Source organism: Manis javanica, chromosome 16 (assembly GCF_040802235.1).
Source record: "Manis javanica isolate MJ-LG chromosome 16, MJ_LKY, whole genome shotgun sequence".
Lineage (NCBI taxonomy): Eukaryota > Metazoa > Chordata > Mammalia > Pholidota > Manidae > Manis > Manis javanica.
In genome coordinates, this window is record NC_133171.1 from 23,525,499 (window position 1) to 23,546,238 (window position 20,740).

Here is a 20,740-nt window from a genome sequence, read left to right on the forward strand (position 1 = left end):
AATGCTACTATGAATGCGGGGGCTAAGATGTCTCTTCAATATAGTGTTTCTGTTTCCTTTGGATAAATTCCCAGAAGTGGAATTGCTGGACAGTTCTTTTTTTAATTTTTTGAGGAGCCTCCACACTGTTTTCCATAGTGGCTGCACCAATTACAATCCCACCTACAATGCACAAGGGTTCCCCTTTTCTCTACACCCAGGCCAATGTTTGTTACCTTGTTTTTTTTTTTGTTTTTTTTTTATGATAGCGTGATAGGTCTGAGGTGGTATCTCTTTGTAGTTTTGATTTACATCCCCCTAACAATTCATAATATTGAACACTCATTGGCCATCTGTATGTCTTCTTTGGAAAAATGTCTATCCAGGTCCTTTGCCAATTTTTTAACTGGATTATATTTGTTTTGCTATTGAGTTGTATGAGTTCTTTACATATTTTGGATATTAACCCCTTATCCAATACATGGTTTGCAAATATTCAGTAGCCTTTAAAATATATTTTTTCACATAAAGAAAACATAAGGAATATATATACACAAGTAGATTTTCAAATTCTGTTACCCTAGCCTGCATAGCTGACTGGCACATAATAATTAAAGAAATTAACAGTAATTAATGAAACAACAAAAGGTTATAATATAAAGGACCAATAAGACCAAATGGATTTCTTGTACCACATAAAGCACAAGACATTAAGAGAAAAACAAGTGACAATATATAATTAAAAATTCTGCTCATAAAGTTACTCCATTTATTTAAAAAATAAGACAAGTCATCACAGAAATACATGGAATTATGAGAAAATACTATGAAAAATTATATGGTAACAAACTGGATAACGTATAAGAAATGGACAACTTCCTAGAAAAATACAACCTTCCAAGACTGACCCAGAAAGAAACAGAAAATATGAATAGATCAATTACCAGCAAGGAAATTGAATTGGTAATCAAAAAACTACTTAAGGACCAAACCCCTGGACCAGATGGTTTCACTGCTGAATTTTATCAAACATTTAGTGAAGACCTAATACCCATCCTCCTTAATGTTTTCCAAAAAGTAGAAGAGGAGGGAATACTCCCAAACTCATTCTATGAGGCCAACATCACTCTAATACCAAAACCAGGCAAAGACAGCACAAAAAAAAGAAAATTACAGACCAGTATCCCTGATGAACATAGATGCAAAAATACTCAACAATATATTAGCAAAACGAATTCAAAAATACATCAAAAAAATCATCCATCATGATCAAGTAGGATTCATCCCAGGGATGCAAGGATGGTACAATATTCAAAACTCTATCAACATCATCCACCACATCAACAAAAAGGACAAAAATCACATGATCATCTCCACAGATGCTGAAAAAGCATTCAACAAAATTCAACATCCATTCATTACAAAACCTCTCAACAAAATGGGTATAGAGGGGAAGTACCTCAACATAATAAAGGCCATATATGACAAACCCACAGCCAACATTATACTTAACAGCAAGAAGCTGAAATCTTTCCTTTAAGATCTGGAACAAGATAAGGATGCCCACTCTCCCCACTTTTATTCAACATAGTTCTGGAGGTCCTAGCGACGGCAATCAGACAACACAAAGAAATAACAGGCATCCAAATTGGCAAGGAAGAAGTCAAAGTGTCCCTGCCTGCAGATGACATGATATTGTACATAAAAAACCCTAAAGAATCCACTCCAAAACTACTAGATCTAATATCTGAATTCAGCAAAGTTGCAGGATACAAAATTAATACACAGAAATCTGTTGCATTCCTATACACTAATGATGAACTAGCAGAAAGAGAAATCAGGAAAACAATTCCATTCACAGTTGCATCAAAAAGAATAAAATACCTAGGAATAAACCTAACCAAGGAAGTGAAAGACCTATACCCTGAAAACTACAAGACACTCATGAGAGAAATTAAAGAAGATAACAGTAAATGGAAACACATCCCATGCTCATGGATAGGAAGAATTAATCATCAAAATGACCATCCTGCCTAAAGCAATCCACAGATTCAATGCAACCCCTATCAAAATACCTACAGCATTCTTCAATGAACTAGAGCAAATAGTTCTAAAAATCATATGGAACCAAAAAAGATCCTGAATAGCCAAAGCAATCCTGAGAAGGAAGAATAAAGCAGGGGGGAATTATGCTCCCTGACTTCAAACTCTACTACAAAGCCACAGTTATCAAGACAATTTGGTACTGGCACAAGAACAGACCCATAGACCAATGGAACAGACTAGAGAGCCCAGATATAAACCCAAGCATATATCATCAATTAATATACGATAAAGGAGCTACGGATATACAATGGGGAAATGACAGCCTCTTCAACAGCTAGTGTTGGCAAAACTGGACAGTTACATGTAAGAGAATGAAACTGGATTACTGTTAAACCCCATACACAAAAGTAAACTCAAAATGGATCAAAGAAAGACCTGAATGTAAGTCATGAAACCATAAAACTCTTAGAAAAAAACATAGGCAAAAATCTCTTGGACATAAACATGAGCAACTTCTTCATGAACATATCTCCCCAGGCAAGGCAAACAAAAGCAAAAATGAACAAGTGGGACTATATCAAACTCAAAAGCTTCTGTACAGCAAAGGACACCATCAGTAGAACAAAAAGACATCCCAGAGTATGGGAGGATATATTCATAAATGACATATCCGATAAGGGGTTGACACCCAAATTATATAAAGAGCTAACGCACCTCAACAAACAAAAAGCAAATAAGTCAATTAAAAAATGGGCAAAGCTGAACAGACACTTCTCCAAAGAAGAAATTCAGATGGGCAACAGGCACATGAAAAAATGCTCCACGTCACTAATCATCAGAGAAATGCAAATTAAAATCACAATGAGATATCAACTCACACCAGTTAGGATGGCCAACATCCAAAAGACAAACAACAACAAATGTTGGCGAGGATGTGGAGAAAGGGTAACCCTCCTACACTGCTGGTGGGAATGTAAACTAGTTCCACCATTGTGGAAAGCACTCAAAAAGCTCAAAATAGAAATACCATTTGACCCAGGAATTCCACTTCTAGAAATTTACCCTAGGAATGCAGCAGCCCAGTTTGAAAAACACATATGCACCCCTATGTTTATCACAGCACTATTTACAATAGCCAAGAAATGGAAACAACCTAAGTGTCCATCAGTAGATGAATGGATAAAGAAGATGTGGTACATACACACAATGGAATATTATTCAGCCATAAGAAGAAAACAAATCTTACCATTTGCTCTAGGATGGAACTAGAGGGTATTATGCTCAGTGAAATAAGCCAGGTGGGGAAAGACAAGTATCGAATGATTTCACTCATATGTGGAGTATAAGAACAAAGAAAAAACTGAAGGAACAGAACAGCAGCAGACTCACAGAACCCAAGAATGGACTAACAGTTACCAAAGGGAAAGGGACTGGGGAGGATGGGTGGGAAGGAAGGGATAAGGGGGAAAAAGGGGCATTATGATCAGCACATATAATGTTGGGGGCAGCAAACATGGGGAAGGCAGTATAACACAGAGAAGACAAGTAGTGATTCTGTAGCATCTTACTACACTGATGGACAGTGATTGTAATGGGGTATGTGGTGGAGACTTGATAACAGAGGGTGTCTAGTAAGCATAATGTTGTTCATGTAATTGTACATTAATGATAGCAAAAATAAATAAATAAATAAGACAAGTAATAATTTCACAAGATATATATTCAATCCATGTAATTCTACCAAGGTTTACTGTCCAGAGTACATAAAGAATGCCAACTTTTCAACAGAGTAACAAAATGGGCAGAGGATATGAATGAGCAATTAAGAACAGAGGAAAACACCAAAGAAAAAAACCTCAAAAAGAAACTTAAGAGTATTTTATTTAGGGTTTAACTTTAGGTTGGCATTCAGTAGTTCCTGAATGTAGAATGAACAATCGATAGCTTCTTAAAGGCCGGAATAAAGATGTTCAGCCTCACAATAACCCAGAATGTATTATAAATTCAAACCACTCTCTAATGGGCAAAAACTAAAACATCAGATATGATCAAGTCAGCAGTGGGTGTATAAACAGGAAAACTTGAGAATTGCTAGTGAAGCCACCTCGCAGATCAATTCGGCAATACTTAGGCAAAGGCAAAATCGCACGTGCCCCAGTAACTGCACTGCTAAGGGGCACACGAGACCAGGTGTCCATGAAACGTGGCCTAACCAAGTCCGGCCTGCTGTGTGTTTTTGCAAGGCCCATGAGCAAAGAATGGCTTTTGTATATTTAAATAGTAGGGGGGAAAGTTTCTAAACAGAATGTTTCATAACACATGAAAATTGAATGAAATTCAAGTTTCAGTGTCCATAAAGTCTTATTGGCACATGGCCACATCACTTCTTAAGTGCCACCTGTGACTGCCTTCTCGCTAAAATGGCAGGGTTGAGTACCTGCAACAGAAACTGCCGGACTACAAATACAAGGCATTACTGTTTGGCCCTTTATAGAAAATTTGTTGACATCTGCCCTAGAGAAACACATATGTACAAGGAAATGTACTTTTTAAGTAGTTCATAGCAGTGGTATGAAGACATACTAAGATATTCACAATAACAAGTATGTAAGAGTAAAAAGTTGGATAAAACCTATATTTCCACAAACAGGAGAATGTATAAACTATACAGTGTATTCATACAGTGAAATACTAAGTGACAATGAAAATGAAAACACTAGAGCTATTCTGATCAACATTAGTTAATCGCTCAAGCAATGCCACAAGAATGAAAAACACGTTGCAGAATATAGTGTAACATGATCCATAAAACATTCTACAGCATGAAAAACAACTTATACACACACACACAGTTCAGAGATACATACATAAAAGAGTAAAATTCAAAGAAATGGATGGGAACCATAATTAAGGGTGGTGATTACCTCTAAATTAGGAGTTTCCCTCCCCCCACTTTAACTGTGCTGGTTGCTTTCTTTGGACAAGGAAGTAAAACTTGAGTTTTTGCTGTTTTATTCTCTGTATTTCATGTGAATGTGAAGTACTTCCTAACAATCTTTTAAACTATCATTGACAGTTTAAGGTTCCACAATAATGAAAAGCAGGATAAAACTCTCAGAAAGGATCAACGAGACAGAAGTTAAACTTCTGTAAATCAGAAATAAAAATACAATAAAAGAATACATAAATAATTAAATGCAAATGTCAGGAAATCTCAATAAGGCAATTTTAGGTGGCTCTGTAGTACTATAGTCCCTGTCTTTCCTAAGAACCTGTCAAGATACCTAGTGTCCTGGAGCCCTGAGCCTCATGTGCCAAGTCTGAGTACCCTGCTGCAGACACCCCATGAAGAGGCCTCCAGACTACCTGAAGAGGGAAGGGCCCAACTTCCCATACCAGCCAGAGTCAGACATTTGAATGAAGCCATCTTGGAACCTCCAGACCAGCCGAGCTATACTGAATGCTGCAGTGGAACATGCTACATGAAACAGAAAACATGGCCCAACTGAGGTGACCTTCTCAAATTCCTCATTTATAAAACCTTTACCTTTGGTACAGAAGACAGACCAAGAGATTGTCCAATACTACATGAAGATAAGTCTGAACATATTATATTGTGGGAGTAATATAGACTTTGCTGTGAGCCCCCAGAGCCGCAGCACTCTGCCTCAGGATCCAGCTGCCGTTCAGAGCTCTCCAGGTCTGTCTCCTGCTTGTGTTCCTTCCGCAGGGCTTCTGGGGACACCTGGGCCAGATGCCAGCAGAGAGGGAGTTCTGCCTGAGGCCATTATAAGGCAGCAGTTTGTGGCTGTTAGTGTTGCTGGAAGCTCCTAGATCATCTATGGGAACAGAAAGATCAAGTGGTGGTACCTTACCCCACAGTAATGCAGCAGGTTCTACCTTACACAGAATACACAGTCTCAAGCTGGTACACACAAACTTCCAAAGACAGAAAACGAGCAGCTCAGAAATGACTGCCAGGGGACAAATGGCTCCAAATGTTTTTTCAGCCCCAAGGAAAGAGCAGGACCACCAAGGTGGCAGGTAAATAGGGACCAATGAAACACTTTAATTCTGAAAGTGAAATGCATAATTCAACAAGGAGAAAACCGACAAGTCTCATAATAAACTTAAAAGAAGATAGACTTGAGAAACAAATAGAGCCTGTAAGTGGTAAAGACAAAGGAAACTCAGGAGTTGATACTCAAACTTACGAAGGAAATGCTGATGCATATTCTCAAACTTAATTCTTACTATGATAAAACTGAATCATTATTTGACAGTATCTCCTGTAATGATAATAGAGAATGGAGACCAACCTGGACTAAAGAAAGATTAAATGCCAAAGTTTGGAATCCCATTTCTTCAAAGCCATATGGCTACAGGTGTCACAGAGGCAGGGCCAATGGGCATCATGGAGGTGGAGAAGCAGCATCTTCACCAGGCCCCCAAGATTGAGCAGCAGATTCATACATAGTTTGTAGGGGTAGAGTGCTTGCAGATTTTTGAATACAGGAAAGACAAAAAGGTTAATACATAATCTACAGTACGTCTTGGAGAATTTCTTCATCTCCTGAAAAATGGATTCAGTCTTTGCAAAAAAAGAGAAAGTCGGATTCACTACATACCGGGCACCAGCCCCGCTTGTGTTTTCCTCCCCGCTCTGTCTCAAAGATTGTGATGCAGTCAATGTGGGAGGTGCAAAAATACCGAAAACCAAGCATGAAGTGTATTTTAAAGAGCAAAAAAACCTCCAAAGGCAAGATCAGAATACGGCTTCTGGTCTTACTACTCAAGTCTTTCATTTCAAATGGCCTCAAGGTAGTGTTATTAACTTAGGACAAGGCACAGTGCCTGAACTCCCATCCCAGTTTCCCTACAACTACCCAATTCTGGCACTGGAAATCTACATCCTTGATAGACAAGAGGTTGCATTTTTGGTAATGGATGCAAAAAACTGTGGGAAGTACAAAACCCTAGGGCAGCCAACACTGTTTTTAGCATCGAATGGATATTGCACAGGTGATCTACCTCCTGTGGTCACTGTCTTTGTGCTTTAGCTGTTGGGAACAGCTCATAGTGATGCACCGTCAATTGCTGCATCATTCCAATGCGACTTAAGTGTGATTGTTGTCTGTCTTTGACTTTGCGGATTAACTTCTGTGTTTTCTATCCAGATAGTGAGTTTAATTTTTTAATATTACTTATAAGTGTGACCATGTTTTCTAAGAGTTTCAGTAATGAAAATGAGGAAGATTACATTAACTCCAGCATGACCTAGACATCACTGAATGAAAGAAAAAAGAAAGGAACAGTTTTTAAGGCTTCCTCTGTTCTTCCTTATGCTTGCCTGGTTTCAGAAATTCTTGAATCAGTCCCTGATCAAAGAAAAGTTGAACCAATGGCTATCTATGTTGCTATTTTGGATTATGTGGCCTAGAGCAAATTGGTGGGGAAATCAGAACTAGAGCTTGGGACCTGGCTTACAGCCTTAACCTCCTTCAGCATTTCCTTCTGTCTACTTTGTTCCATCTCTCCTTAGCTTCCTAAACTTCCCAGAAATGAAAAACTTTTGGACCTCAAAAGAACTGTCATTTCCAAGTTAGGGTTAGGCTGAAAGAATACCAACCAACTGAAGCACAAACCAGGCAGGTACGGGGGAGGAAAGAGGCTGCAAACTCTGCTCCCGCCCACCAAGTGTGGGGTCTACCTTCCCTCCTGGGTGCAGGCTGGCTCCGTGACGTCCAGGCCAACAGAATGCAGCAGAAGTAACACTATGGTTTCTGAAGTCGGGTCTTAAGAGATTCGTGGCTGTGCATCCTTAAGTGAAGATGCCCCAAAATTCCCTACTATTTTCCCTTCTCTTGTCCAGGCCCCTCCCAAAGGGAAAGCAGGGAACAGGGAGAGTGGAGAAGCAAAGGAATAAAGAAGGGCCGGGGGGAGAAGAAAGGAAATGCTGGGAGGGTAAGGCTATACATCAGGTCCCAAGCTCAGTTCTGAATCCCCCACCAACTCACTCTAGGTCACAGAACCCCTCTGTGGTTCTTGATTTCAAGTACTCAACAGATACCGTGTGCAACAGGAACAATTCATGGAAGGCCAGGCACAGGAAATACACCATGTCATTCTCTCCGTCCTCTCTCACTATACTAGTCAACTCCGAGTATCGAGAACATTCAGATAGTACCTAGAAGAACAGAAGCAGTAAGTGAAAGAAAAACAATACAAACTAGAACTCAAAGGAGAAGGCAAGATGGAAGAGAAGGAAAACAAGAAAAAATTTTTTTTCTTTTCTATGTGGTAAAAAAAATTCCAACTAGCGCATGGTGCTTAGAATTATATGCCTGGAATTGTTCTATGAATTTAATATATCGTAACATGTTTAATCTTCACAGCAACCTTATGAGGCAACTACAATTATTATCCTTGTTTTACAAATATGAAAACACAAGTAGTTAGGTAATCTATCCAATATCACACAGCTACTAAGTAGTAGAGCTAGATGTCAGAACCCAGCATTCTGGCTTCTGAGTTCATGCTCTCAATGCATTTATTTCCTTTTTTAAAACAAAGTGATTACAACATTACTGACTATATTTCCTTTGTTGTACTTTTCATCCCATGACTTACTTATAACTGGAAGCTTGTACCTCTTTATCTCCTTCGCTTATTTCACCTTTCCTCCTATCTTACGGTTCTTATGGCAACTACCAGTTATCCGATTGATGGATATTTATGAGTCCATTTATTTTATTTGTTCATTTGTTTTAATTATTAGATTCCACATAAGTGAAATTATATGATATTTGTCTTTCTCTGATATATTTTACTTAGCATAACAACTTCTAGGACTATCCAAGTTGTTACAAAGGCAAAATTTCACTTTTTTATGCCTGAGTAGTATTCTATCATATGTACCCCATCTGCTTTTCCACTCATCTTTTCATGGACACTGAGGTTGTTCCTTCCATATTCTGGCTATTACAAATAATACTGCCATAAACACAAGGGCACATACATCTTTTCGAATTAGTGCTTTTGTTTTCTTTGGGTAAACACGCAGAAGTGGAACTGTCGAGTCACATGGTATTTCTCTTTTTAATTTTTTGAGGAACCTCCCTACTGCTTTCCACATTGGCTGCACCAATTGACATTCCCACTAACAGTGTCGGAGGTTCCCTTTTCTCCACATCCTTGCCAGCACTTGTTACTCCTTTTTTGATACTCAATGCATTTCTAATGAGAATTGCTTCCATTCCAAGTGAGGTTCTACACTTCACTGTTCCATGTCAGCACATGAAATCGATTCAACTAGAATTAAACCAGGATATAAATATGCTTAAGGAGTAAGGAAGGAACAACATGATTTAGTTTCTAAGAGTAGTGCAATCAAGAGGAAAAGGGCAGAGCTAAATGGGAACTTTCCGGTATGTTTCCCTGAGCAGGCTGCAGCTAAAGACCTTGCTCATATTCAGAGAATGTCAATCATCTAGAAGAAACTGCTTTAGTTCAAGATATACTGTCTCATTTGGAGACATAAGCAATGTTGCTGGTACAGAGGACAACTGTGGAACAGTTTAGCATCAATCTTTTCAACCCAGTAGACAAAGTCCACAAAGGAAGTTGGCGAGAATGAAAAGGAAACCAAGCAGAGAGAGAGAGAGAGAGAGAGAGAGAGAGAGAGAGAGAGAGTGAGTGTGTGTGTGTGTGTGTGTGTGTGTGTGTGTGTGTGTGAAGCACAAAACAATAAGAGAAAATGTTGGTGAGGCAGTTAGGAAGTAGAAGAAAAAGCAAAGGGAAAGAAAGCTAACTATGAACAGAGCAGTGTAAATGAGCAGAAAAAACGAGAGAGGAAGTAGCCTTGCTGGAGGTTCTGCAAAGGAAAAAGAGGGTCAACACCAAAATAAGGTCAGGAGAACAAGCGAACCACCATCACCTCCGCTCGGCACCACCACCAGTCTCCCCACTGGCCTTGGTGATAATCTGCCTCCCTAAAGCTTTCTCCACATGGAAGCAACCTTTTGTGACACAAATGTGATGCTGCTGTGTCCAGCCCCATCTTGCACCGCTCTCCTTTCCAGCACTGTCCAGCCCTCCCTTCAGTTCCTAAACATGACATGCTCCCTCTAGTTTATTCTCTCTGCCTGGAAAGCTGTCTCCCTGCCTTTCTCTCCCTATTCACTCTTCAATCTGCCCTGATTAGATTCTTATTATTGCGAATAATCCCCTTTTGTTGCACTTGACAGTTGTAATTTTACACTTGCAAGTGTGTTTGATTACTGACTCTCCACACTGAGCTAGGAACTCCACTGAGAAACCATCCATTTCCACCCCCCATCACTGTGCTTCTCAGTGCAGGACCTACAACATTGCAGGTGCTCAATAAATATCTGTTTAATGACTGAACACACAGAAACCTGCCTAATTATCACAAGTGGAAAGGAGGGTTAAGATATAAAAAAAACCTTAAGCAAATAGAAAAGAAACATGTCAAGGAGGAGAAAGAAAATTCAGTGCAAGTGATGGCCTGATTAAATTCACACAATTGTAGTGTGATGTTTTAAGGACAGAAGTACACAGTAGTCAATAGGTCTCCTTTTCCCTAATGAAGCCAGAAAAGGAAATGGAATTAGCATTTTACTTGTGTAGTCATAAGGATGTAAAACATAATTTAAAACATAGATGACAAACATCTCAAGCTTAATTTGACCAAAGTAGAACCATTAACTTAGCATTCCTCTACCAGTCTAGTCCATCTCAGTAAAATGAATTACTTGACCCCTAAAACCAAAATCCTAGGAGTCATCTCTGATTCCGCCCTTACAACCCATCAAGACCTGTAAACTCTACATCCAAGCCCATATTCAATCTATCCACTTCTCTCCCCCTATCTCTACTGCCACCATCCTAATCCAAGCCCCTGTTTTAGACTACAATATTCTAACTCACGTCCCTGTTTTTACTCGTTCTTTAATTCACTCCACAGAAAAGTGATTCTTTAAAATATAAATCATGACACTCTGCCCCAAACTCAACGACTTACCACTTTTATTTCAGAATGAAATAAAAACTCATGATCCTGCATGATAGGTCTGCTGCCTCATTTTCCTCACTCTCTCTCCTCTGCTTGCTACATTTTAGCTGTTAATGACCTCCTTTTCAAGAAATGGAACCATATACCGTTTCTGAACATTTACATCATCCTCTATGCCAGTCCTGTATCTGACGTGTAAGTCTGACATGTCTCACAATGAAGATGTTACCGTAACTCAGGTGTCACCTCAAGAGGGTCTTTCCTGACTTTAACACTGTAAAATGGCTGTCTCCTTCCACAGCTCTGTGTATTTCTTCCATAGCCTTTATCATAGTGTTATCTTCTTGTTTATTTCACTAACAAAAAGTATGTTCAAGAACATGACAGTGGAAAGACAACCAATGCTTTCATGGAGTTTATATTTCAGTAGGATTGAGAAACATGAAAACATAAATACATGTGATAAATTCTATATGAAAAACAGTAAAAAAAACACATTTGTACGTGCTTGTGGAGGCATTTTAAGCAGGCTGTATAAGGTCTGAGCAGAACTGAATACAGTGAAGAAGGGAACTATGTGGAAACATGGGGTGAGATTCTTTTAAATGGATTAAATTTTACTCGTTTACTAAAAGTCCCTCCCACTAAATGTTAAGTTCTTTGAAGGCAGGGACTTTATCTTATGCACTGCTATATTCACCTCAGTACAGGGCCTAGCAAAGAGTAGGCTGCTGTAAATATTTGATGAGTGAATGAAAACCTTTAGTTTTTCAAGTCTACTGATGAGTAAGGAAAGTTCACTATGTAGATGCTTAAACAGTAAATTCTAAGGGCTTACGGGGAAACATTTTGAAAACTAACAACATGGTATTCTAACAAAATGTGTGACAAGTTATAATGGAGTATTTCTTTATTAAAAGTGTAAATAACCAAAAAAATTAAACACAAAAAATTCAAGTGGTGCCAACTATTGCTCCATTTAGAAAGATCCAGTAATAATATACAAAAATCGGACGAGAGAAACTGAAATCCTTGTTTTCCCGTATGTTCATATTCTAAACCAGTAGCTGTTCACTTCATGAGAATCCTGAAGGAGGCATGTGAAACTCAAATCGATCACACCTGTACATCTGCACATTCACAAACCCCTAGGTCAGAATAACCTAGAAGCAGTTTGAAATTCACATCAGTCCTGTATCTGTTGGCTTTTTATGTGTTCTATCCTACCTATGTTTGCCTAGTCTGAACTAAAACTGAATCCGAAGTCTATAGAGAAGCCTGACCCTACCCACCACACATCACCGGTCATCTGCGCGGGCGGGGGCGGGCCGGGGCCCGATAAGCACCAGTAAGCTAGCTGGCATCAGAGCACCACCACCACCCACGACACCACCTGCAATCCAAGCTGTACCACTCATCCCTGGACAGGTACCTAATTCTGCCCACACTAGAGCGGAGGTGATCTGAAATGAATCCAGAAAAACTTACAAGCTTTCCACATCTTCTTACTAGAAACCTCCTAAAACTCTCATCACTGTTAGATAAAGACTGGCCTGCAGACCAAGAATTTTTTTTTTTTTTTTTTTTGCTAGTCAAGTAAGAAGAATTAGGAAAATTAGAATTCCTCTTCCCGCTCCCTTCGAGCAGTCTCCATTCATTCATTCGAGCACCTACTGTTACATACAGCCACTGTAACAAGTCATACCCATCCTTGAACGTAACTTGTTTCCACAGTTAACACGACTTTAATTCAGAAGTGTTACCAATTAGTCATTTCTTAAAAGTATTGCTTGTACCCACATGAAAATCTTTGCAAAATTACCCAAAGAGTAGTCCATCCTTTTTAACAGTTACTGCAAAGCAGACAGACTCATTTTCCTAACACCCTGTGTATACACTCAGTTGCCAGCGTGAACACCGCGCCCCCCGCCAAATGGGGCAACGGAACGTGAGGTTCCCGACCCAGCGCTACGGGGGCGCCAGGCGCGCTTCTGGGGTCCCCGCCTGTGCGGGCCGCCGCCGGCCCGGCCCTCCCGCCGCCCGGGTGCCGCTGCCCCGCAGGTGGGCGGCCAACACCCAGGCGGCGCCTCCTGCCTGCCCCCCAAGTCACGCCGAGGCTCGCTCTCTCCTTTTCCGGATAAAATGCCTCACCACGTACTTTGGGCCGCACACGGCGGGCCAGAGCCCACCTGTCGCCGGCGGCCGCGGGCGGCCTGAGGCCGGGAAGCGGGGCAGGCGCGCCCCACGCTCGCGGCCCCGCTGCCGGGAGCCCCGCACGCACCCACCTGCGGGCCGCCGTCCCGAGCCCGGCCCCCCCACACCCGCCCGCCCGCCCGCAGGGGCCGGGGCGGCGGTACCTTCCAGAAGAGCGAGCTCCCCCGCGCCGCCGCCGCGCTCGCCGGCCGCCATCTTCCTCCTCCCGCGCCGCCGCCGCCTCAGTCCATGGCCGCCGCGCTCGCCGGGATGAGGGGCCGCGCCGCAGGACGGTGGCCGCCGCAGGGTGGCGGGCCGCGGGCTCGGCCGTCGGCGGGCGGCGGTCCCGGCCACCGGGCCTACACAAAAGCGGGCCGAGCGCGGCCGGGCCTACCCGCGGGAAGGCGGGCGGCGAAGCCCGCGGCCTGGGCCTCGCGGGCCCCTCCGGGGCGACGCGAGCGGCGGCGGCGGCGGCGGCGCTTCCCGGGCCCGGCTCCTCTCGGCCCGCGACTCCCCATCCACCGCCGGCCGGGCCGCCTGAGACGCTCCCCCCGCCGCGGGCCTCCAGGAAGGGAGGTCGGCGGCGAGCGCACGCACACGCCTCCCCTCGTCCCGGGGCGTAAAATGGCTGCGCCCGGCGCGCCGAGGCCTCCGCGACCGTCAGGCGCCCCCGGCCGCCGGCCCCTCCGCAGCCGCCGCCGCTACGGCCGTCCTTCCCCCGCGCCCGGGCGGGAGCGCATCCGCAGAGCCTCGGCCACCGTCCGTGCGCGCGTTGCTTCTCCGCCGCCGCCGCCGCCCGGCCGCCGCTCCTCCCCCACAGGCGCCGGAGCCGCCGCGCCGCCCCCCGCGCTCCCCCTCAGCTGCCCCGGCGCGGCTCGCGGGCGGAGCGGGCGCGGCGTGTGGCGCCCGCCGCCCGGCCCCCGCAGGGCCGCCCTCCGCGGCGCCGGCCGGGCCTCCGCTCGGCTCGTCCGCACCCCGGCCGGCGGGGCCCCTGCGGGGCGGCGGGCGAGCGCGGTCGGCCAGGCCGCCGGCGAGCGGGGTCGCGGGCCCGCAGCCGCAGCGCCCAGGGCCGCCGCCCCGAGGAGGCCCCGCGTGCACCGGCGGCGGCGGGCGGGATGGAACCGCGCTTGGGAAGTGGCTCGCGGCCTTCATGCCTTTTTAGAGAAGTTGCCAAAATTATCGTTCGGGGGAAAAAAACCGTTATTTATGTGCCTGAGACCTGAGAGCCCCATGGCCTGCTTCGCAAGGCAGCCTCGTAGGTGCAGGTGACTATCGTGTTTCCTTTTTTATTATTATTATCATTATAAAAGTGAGGCGTGTTCATTAATGAGAATGTGGAAAATACATAAAAGGAAGTAGAAGTCCCACCAGGGAAACGACCCCTTAGACGTGTAGTTCTCTAATCGAACGTGTGCATCGAATCTCTCACTATCCCTAAAAACGACAGTCTTTGCAATGAAAATTCTACGGCTATTAAAATGACGCGAAAAACCTGATGAAGCGCCATCTCTGGGGAACGAACTGTCCGGCCAGTTCACTTGTCCTGCCAACCAAGGCCTGGGCAGAACACCGTTCTGTTTACCACTGCTTTTAAAGTCTTTGCTAAAATGAACTAGTAATCCGGCCTGATTCAGTAAAAGTGACAACGTGAATGTCATCTACCGTCGTTTGTTATTTTTGGGGGTCCCGAAGGCGGCAGCTGTGAGGGCCCGTGACCTCGAGCTGTGCCCGGGGCAGGGTGAGGCCGAGGCGCGAGGTGATGGGCAGCCGTCGGGGGCTGGACGGGACCCGTTTGCGCAGACGGCACGGGGTGGGCACGTGCACATGCCGGCTGGGGAGGCGCAAGGTGCCACAGGCCGCAGAACGCGGGTGGCCTTTGGGAGCTGGAGAAGGAGGGAAACCGATTCTCACCGGAGCCTCCGGAAAGTGAAGCGGACACCTTGGTTTTACCCCCGATGAGACAGATGTTGGGCCTCTGACCCTACAGAGCTGGAAGATAATAAATCTTTGTTAAGTTGCTAAATTAGTGGTAATTTGCTGCAGCAGCCTTAGAAAACTAATACACAGTGGAATGGAAACAAAGTGGACTTCAATAAAAGATGTCTTTTAATCAGTGGGAGTTAGGATCTCCCAAAGTCCACTGTTTTATTTTTAAGTGTTACTGATTTTAGCTAATCTCTATGGGACTCCATGATTCCAATTCTAAAAAAGAGAAGTATGGTTTGAACCAAGGGTTCTCACACTTCAGAAGCGTTGAAATCACCTAGGAAGACTTGTTAAAACAGAGTCTTCCACTCCACCCCTAGGGTTTCCAATTCTATGGCTCTGGAGTGAGCCTGAGAATTTGCATTTTTAACAAGTTCTCTGGTGATGCAAGGTACGCCGATCAGGGGACCATGCTCTGAAAGCCACCAGATTCAACAGTGTCCCAATTCCTTCTCAGTTCAATTATTCTATGAGTCTGCAACTCCAGGTGAAACTATCAGTTTCTATATTGAAGTCTATTAAAGATATTTTCAGAAATCATTTCTTTCATATGAATATGATCAATGAAGAACTGATAGGGTCATGTATCCCTTTATCCAGAATTCAGGGCCTAGAAAACTTAAGATTTAGGACATCCCTGAAACTGGGATGTATTTAGCATACATTTTTAGTATGTATACAAATAATCAGTAGCCCTTCTTAATACATACATTTTTTGAAGCTTAGGAATGTTACTAATATTCAATTAGTAATAAAATACTATTAGTAATAATTAGCAATAATTAATACTAATAAAATGCCTTTTAATATTAGAAATATGATTAATCACAAAGCCAATTTTCTGGAGTTATACTTTGAATTTTTATTTAAAGTCTAATATGTCTTTACTGCTTAAATTGAGCAAATTCTGTTCAGATGTCAGCTAACTTGTTCATTGCTGTATTAAAGACAATTTAATTCTGGCATAAAAGATAAATATAATGGAGAAAAGTGAAGCTATTTTAGATTTTAAAGGATGAGTAATTACAGTGGATAAGGTACTTAATTTTTTCTAATTATTTCATCAATGAAAATTTGGAAAAAAAGAACAACAAGAAAAACGGTCCCACCACCCAATATTCTAACCCTAATGCAAAATCTTCTCCAATGGCTTTTAACTCACTCCAGTCACCCGCCCGCAGGGTTGACCCCTGAACCTACTTCTCTCCCAGACTCAGGAGTTCAAACAGCGCATCCCCAGCTACTACTGCTGTGACCGCTTTCAGTCTCATTGTGACCCCTAAACCTTGACCCCTACTCTTAAATTTTTATGTCTCTCCCCACACAGTGTAGATTCCATGGTACGTCATTTCATTCTGTACTGTATGCTCCCCTCCGTTGCGTCCTCCTTTTCCCCCCTCTCCTGTCCTGGCCCCTCACCCTAGTGAATCCTGTTACCCATGTTTCCTGTCAGGACACTGGAAGGTGAGCATTGCTGAGCAAAGTCCCCCGACGGAGCAGACCGGTGCCCCCGCAGCAGCATGGCTGCCGTCTCCCGAGGAGCCTGGGTATTACCCGCCTCTGCCCCCTGCTCTGCGGCTGCCCCCACCGCTGTATCAAGCTTCCCCAACACCTCTCCCCTCACTGCAGGGGAAGTCCTTGCTTCCTACCTCAAAGAGACACACGCTAGGTGAATATGCCCTTTCTTTACCAAAACTGCCTGCATCTGTAATCCATTCCATTCTTTGTTCCCTGTTAAAAGAGAGGAAGAGTCCCCCCTTTAAAAACTCGGCTCCCTCACAGATTCGGTGCCTTTTCCCTTCCCTGGTACCTTTTCAAGGTCTCCACTTTCCTCATTCCACCAGCATTTGCCATCTTGGCAGCAGAAAGTGCTCATCCAACTCTTTATCACCTTCAGGATATTTTGACCACATCATGCATTTGAGAACTTGCAGGCAATTCATCAGCATAGCTGGAGCCTATTTAAATCGGTTCAGAAACATGTATTCAGGAATCCTTTTACCAAGAATCTCCTCTGTTTCTGTGCCATCTGAGTCCTGTAAGACAGCATAACTGATGGTAAGGACCGAAGGACCAAAATCCTCAAGGCTACGAGGTCATCGCATACTAACGATGTGGAGGAGACGGTCGGAGACCCTGTGAGACCCCCACCGAGGTGACTCCTCTGGGGATTCTTTGCCCAGGGCATTGTGTTCCCATCCACCCAGTTTCATAAACTAGAAACCTAGAAATCACCCAACTCCCTTTTTAAAAAAAAATTTAAATCTATTTCCTGAATATATCTGCAGTCTGTCTATTTTCCAGCTCAGGGACCCATCCTAATCGTAGCCACTATCACTTCCCAGCTACTGTAATAACAGCTTCAATCAGCCCATTCCTTGTTCTCTCTACCCCGCTCTAATTCATTTCTCAAACAAAAGCCACAACAACCTTTTTTAAAAATATAAACCAGACCAACCTTTTTGTTTAAAACCATGCAAAGTTTTCTTGTTTCTCGTAGGATAAAATCCTAAATCCTTAATTGATCTACTGGACCCTGCCTACCTACTTCACTAGCCCCGTCTTGCAGCATTTTCACATTCTTAATTAAGCTCCAGTGACTGTACTTTTTTCAGTTCAAGTGCTTCATCATCTTCTCTACTTCAACCCTGTCTGTCTATAGAGTCTTCCACCAGTAGGTTAATAAATTTATGTTGAATGAATAAACAAATGAATACAATGTGTTTACAATAATCTTTCCCAAGGAAAATTCAGAATCATAGAATTCTGGAACCTAGACTCCTTAAAGACCATCTAATAAAGTCTTTTCAGAGGTCCAGGAAAAGTGCTTGCCCCAAAGAACATTGTGATAGAAATCTAGAAAAGATTCCCTGAAAGATTTGAAATCTAGGTGTGAATCTAGGGTTTGGCTTTGAAGATTACAATGCTGAAACAATTTATGCTGCTTTGAGAAGGCCAGGAACTGACAGAAGGAAGAATTAAGTTGGTAATAGATACATAATAATAAAGCTTCCTCTCTATATGAATAGGAATTCTTCTGTGTCACAGCTGGTGTTTCCTCTACTTTAGCTAGAATCTAAAATGCTGTATGTAAACCCACTTGAATAAACTTACTCCTATTTTATGCCATAGAGCTTAATACTATTTATTCATAAAATAGTAATCCTGTTTTAATGAATCTATTTCTTTGAAAACACAACGATCAATCTTGTTCTTTTGAACACTACACATAGAAGTGCAGCGTGTAGTTAGTTCATAACTAAATACAACTTTCAGAAGACAATAGGTTCTGCAAGTTATGCCTGGTTGGTGGTTTTTGAAGAGTGACATGCATTTATTTGTGTTAGATGGAGTGAATGATGACTGTAATATGAGAATAATGTGTAAGTTTGTTATAAGTATATACATTTCTGTTCTGACAATTTCTATGTTATAATATTCCACTTTCAACCTGTTGATTATCTTATTTTTGCTTTTGTTTAATCCTACCATGCTTCATTCTCTCCTTTTATTCATAGTTCTTCTAGTCAATGCTTTCTGTCTTTCTTACCCTTGGCAGAATTTTTCTTAAGAATTTTAGCAGGCACCTGAGTAGCTAAAATTTTAATGTTTAAAACATTAAGCTTTTGACTAAGTGAAACTCAAACTGATTTTTTTTCAACTGTAACATGAATATACACTCAAAATAACACACATTTCTTACAACTATCAGTTCCTACCAGCAATTTCAGTGCTGACATTTATAAATTAACAGTCAAGTTTCCAGGTGACTGGGGCTGACGTTTGACTCTCCTGGGCCCAAGGCACTTTTGCCATTGTGGGGCCCTTCCTCCACCAGAAATATATTAAACATTTCTTTTAACCAGATTTATGTGAAACCATCTTCTTATTTTTTAAGTTGATTTTAAAACTACTGTGGTGTAAAGAGACCATCACGCTGGATTTATTGTTACATATTTTTTATTATCATTATGTTAATGTTTTTCTTCGGAAAGAAATTAAATTAAAACTTCTTTTCATAAGCCTTTAAAAATACCATGGGTCCCAGGCACTGTGCCTAGTGGATAAATCTGCCCTGTAGGACCGTTTCATGCTCCGCGATGGAGATGGTCCCGTGGAACTCACGTCTAGCTGAACTCTGCAGCAGTGGTTCTCAGATTTTATCACGCATGAGAATCAACTGGACAGCTTGTGAAACAGTTTCGGGGCCATCTCAGACCATCTGGTTCACTAGGTCTGGGTAAAGCCCATGAATTTGCACTTTTTTTAAAGGAAGTATCGGTGATACACAGTCTCATACTGGTCTCAAGCATACCACACAGCGAGGTTTGCGTTTCTAATAAAACTCAAAGCTGTCCCCATCCTGCCGACCTGAGAGCAACACTTTGAGAACCAGTGCTGGGAGTAACGTGTCTGTGTGTTTGCTTTATGCTCCCAGTATGATTTGCTAGGTCTATTCCAGATCTCCTAACCAACATTTACTGAATGTCTACTGTTATTTTTATTTTCTAAATGGAAACTGAGACCCAAGAGCATAAATAACTTTTCCAAGGTGGCTCACCTAGAAAGGGGTAGAGATGGGATTTGAGCCCAGGTCCATCTTGACTCCAAAATTTATGCTCTCCTTTTATCATTATCATGTGCTAATGACCCCAAAGGCAGACTATAATCAGTGGGCCTAGAAGCAACATTTTACATCCAGTGTAACACATTAAAATGGTAAAGATATGTGTTTCCCTAGATCATCATGTTCCATTTGCCCTGTTTACTGGACTCTGCTGATGGCCATCTTTTTTCTGGCTTTTATTCTTCAGTTCTTGTCTCCAGTTAATAACAGCAAAAGGAATGTAGTAATTACTTGCAAAGTAATTTTCTGGAAGTGTTGTTCTGTCTGTAATGTTGACTCTCAACTAAAGCTGATTAGGATTTTGCATTTTTCATTAACTTTCAATTTTACTGTGTCATGTCTTCTACAGGTCAACAAACAAATCTTCAAAGCACAAAAATGTAATAAGGGGTTTGGACTTTATACACCTTCCCCTTATGAGGTTAAAAGTCTCATTTTATAGCTAACTTCCTCGTCTGTTCTACTAAATATTATCTCCTTATAAATATTAATACATGAGGTCATCACTTTCTCCTGTGTGTGTATGTGTATGTTTTATCATTTTTTCTCTTATTCTTTTATTCCTCAAGAACACAGTCTATTGCAAATGCAAGCTATTTTCTAAAGGGGTGTTTTCCAAGAAGATGCTTTGATGACCTCAGAGTTTACCAAGCCTTTGCCCACATTCCCAGTATAAAGGGTCCACAGTGTTTTCACCAATCACACAGACACAATAAAATAAGTACCAAAAGATATATTGCAAGGACAGAGAAACGATCAAATTCATCACGGAGCATCCACCTAATGAAATGCTTTGTGGCTATTCAAACCAGTGAAGTGGATCATCTATTTGTACAGATGAGGAAAGCACCATGATTAATTGGAAAGAAAAAGCA

The 20,740-nt window shown here is 42.5% G+C and overlaps 2 protein-coding genes across 6 annotated transcripts in view; one reads left to right on the forward strand and one right to left on the reverse strand.

Annotated features, from left to right (window-relative positions):
* SENP6 (SUMO specific peptidase 6) overlaps nt 1-13,633 on the reverse strand; it is a 107,195-nt gene extending 93,562 nt beyond the window's left edge. For all 4 annotated transcript variants that reach the window (XM_073224350.1, XM_073224351.1, XM_073224349.1 and 1 more), the window contains exon 1: nt 13,417-13,633. In XM_073224350.1, coding sequence (XP_073080451.1) covers nt 13,417-13,468 — 52 coding nt within the window. In that variant the 5' untranslated portion in view covers nt 13,469-13,633. The remainder of the gene's footprint in view (nt 1-13,416) is intronic.
* A 746-nt stretch (nt 13,634-14,379) lies between these two features.
* Nucleotides 14,380-20,740, forward strand: part of FILIP1 (filamin A interacting protein 1) — a 206,951-nt gene continuing 200,590 nt past the window's right edge. Inside the window, exon 1 of one of the 2 annotated variants that reach the window (XM_037012539.2) lies at nt 14,380-14,517. The gene's annotated coding sequence lies outside the window, so the exon portion shown is untranslated. The remainder of the gene's footprint in view (nt 14,518-20,740) is intronic. The other variant, XM_037012540.2, reaches the window with a different exon arrangement.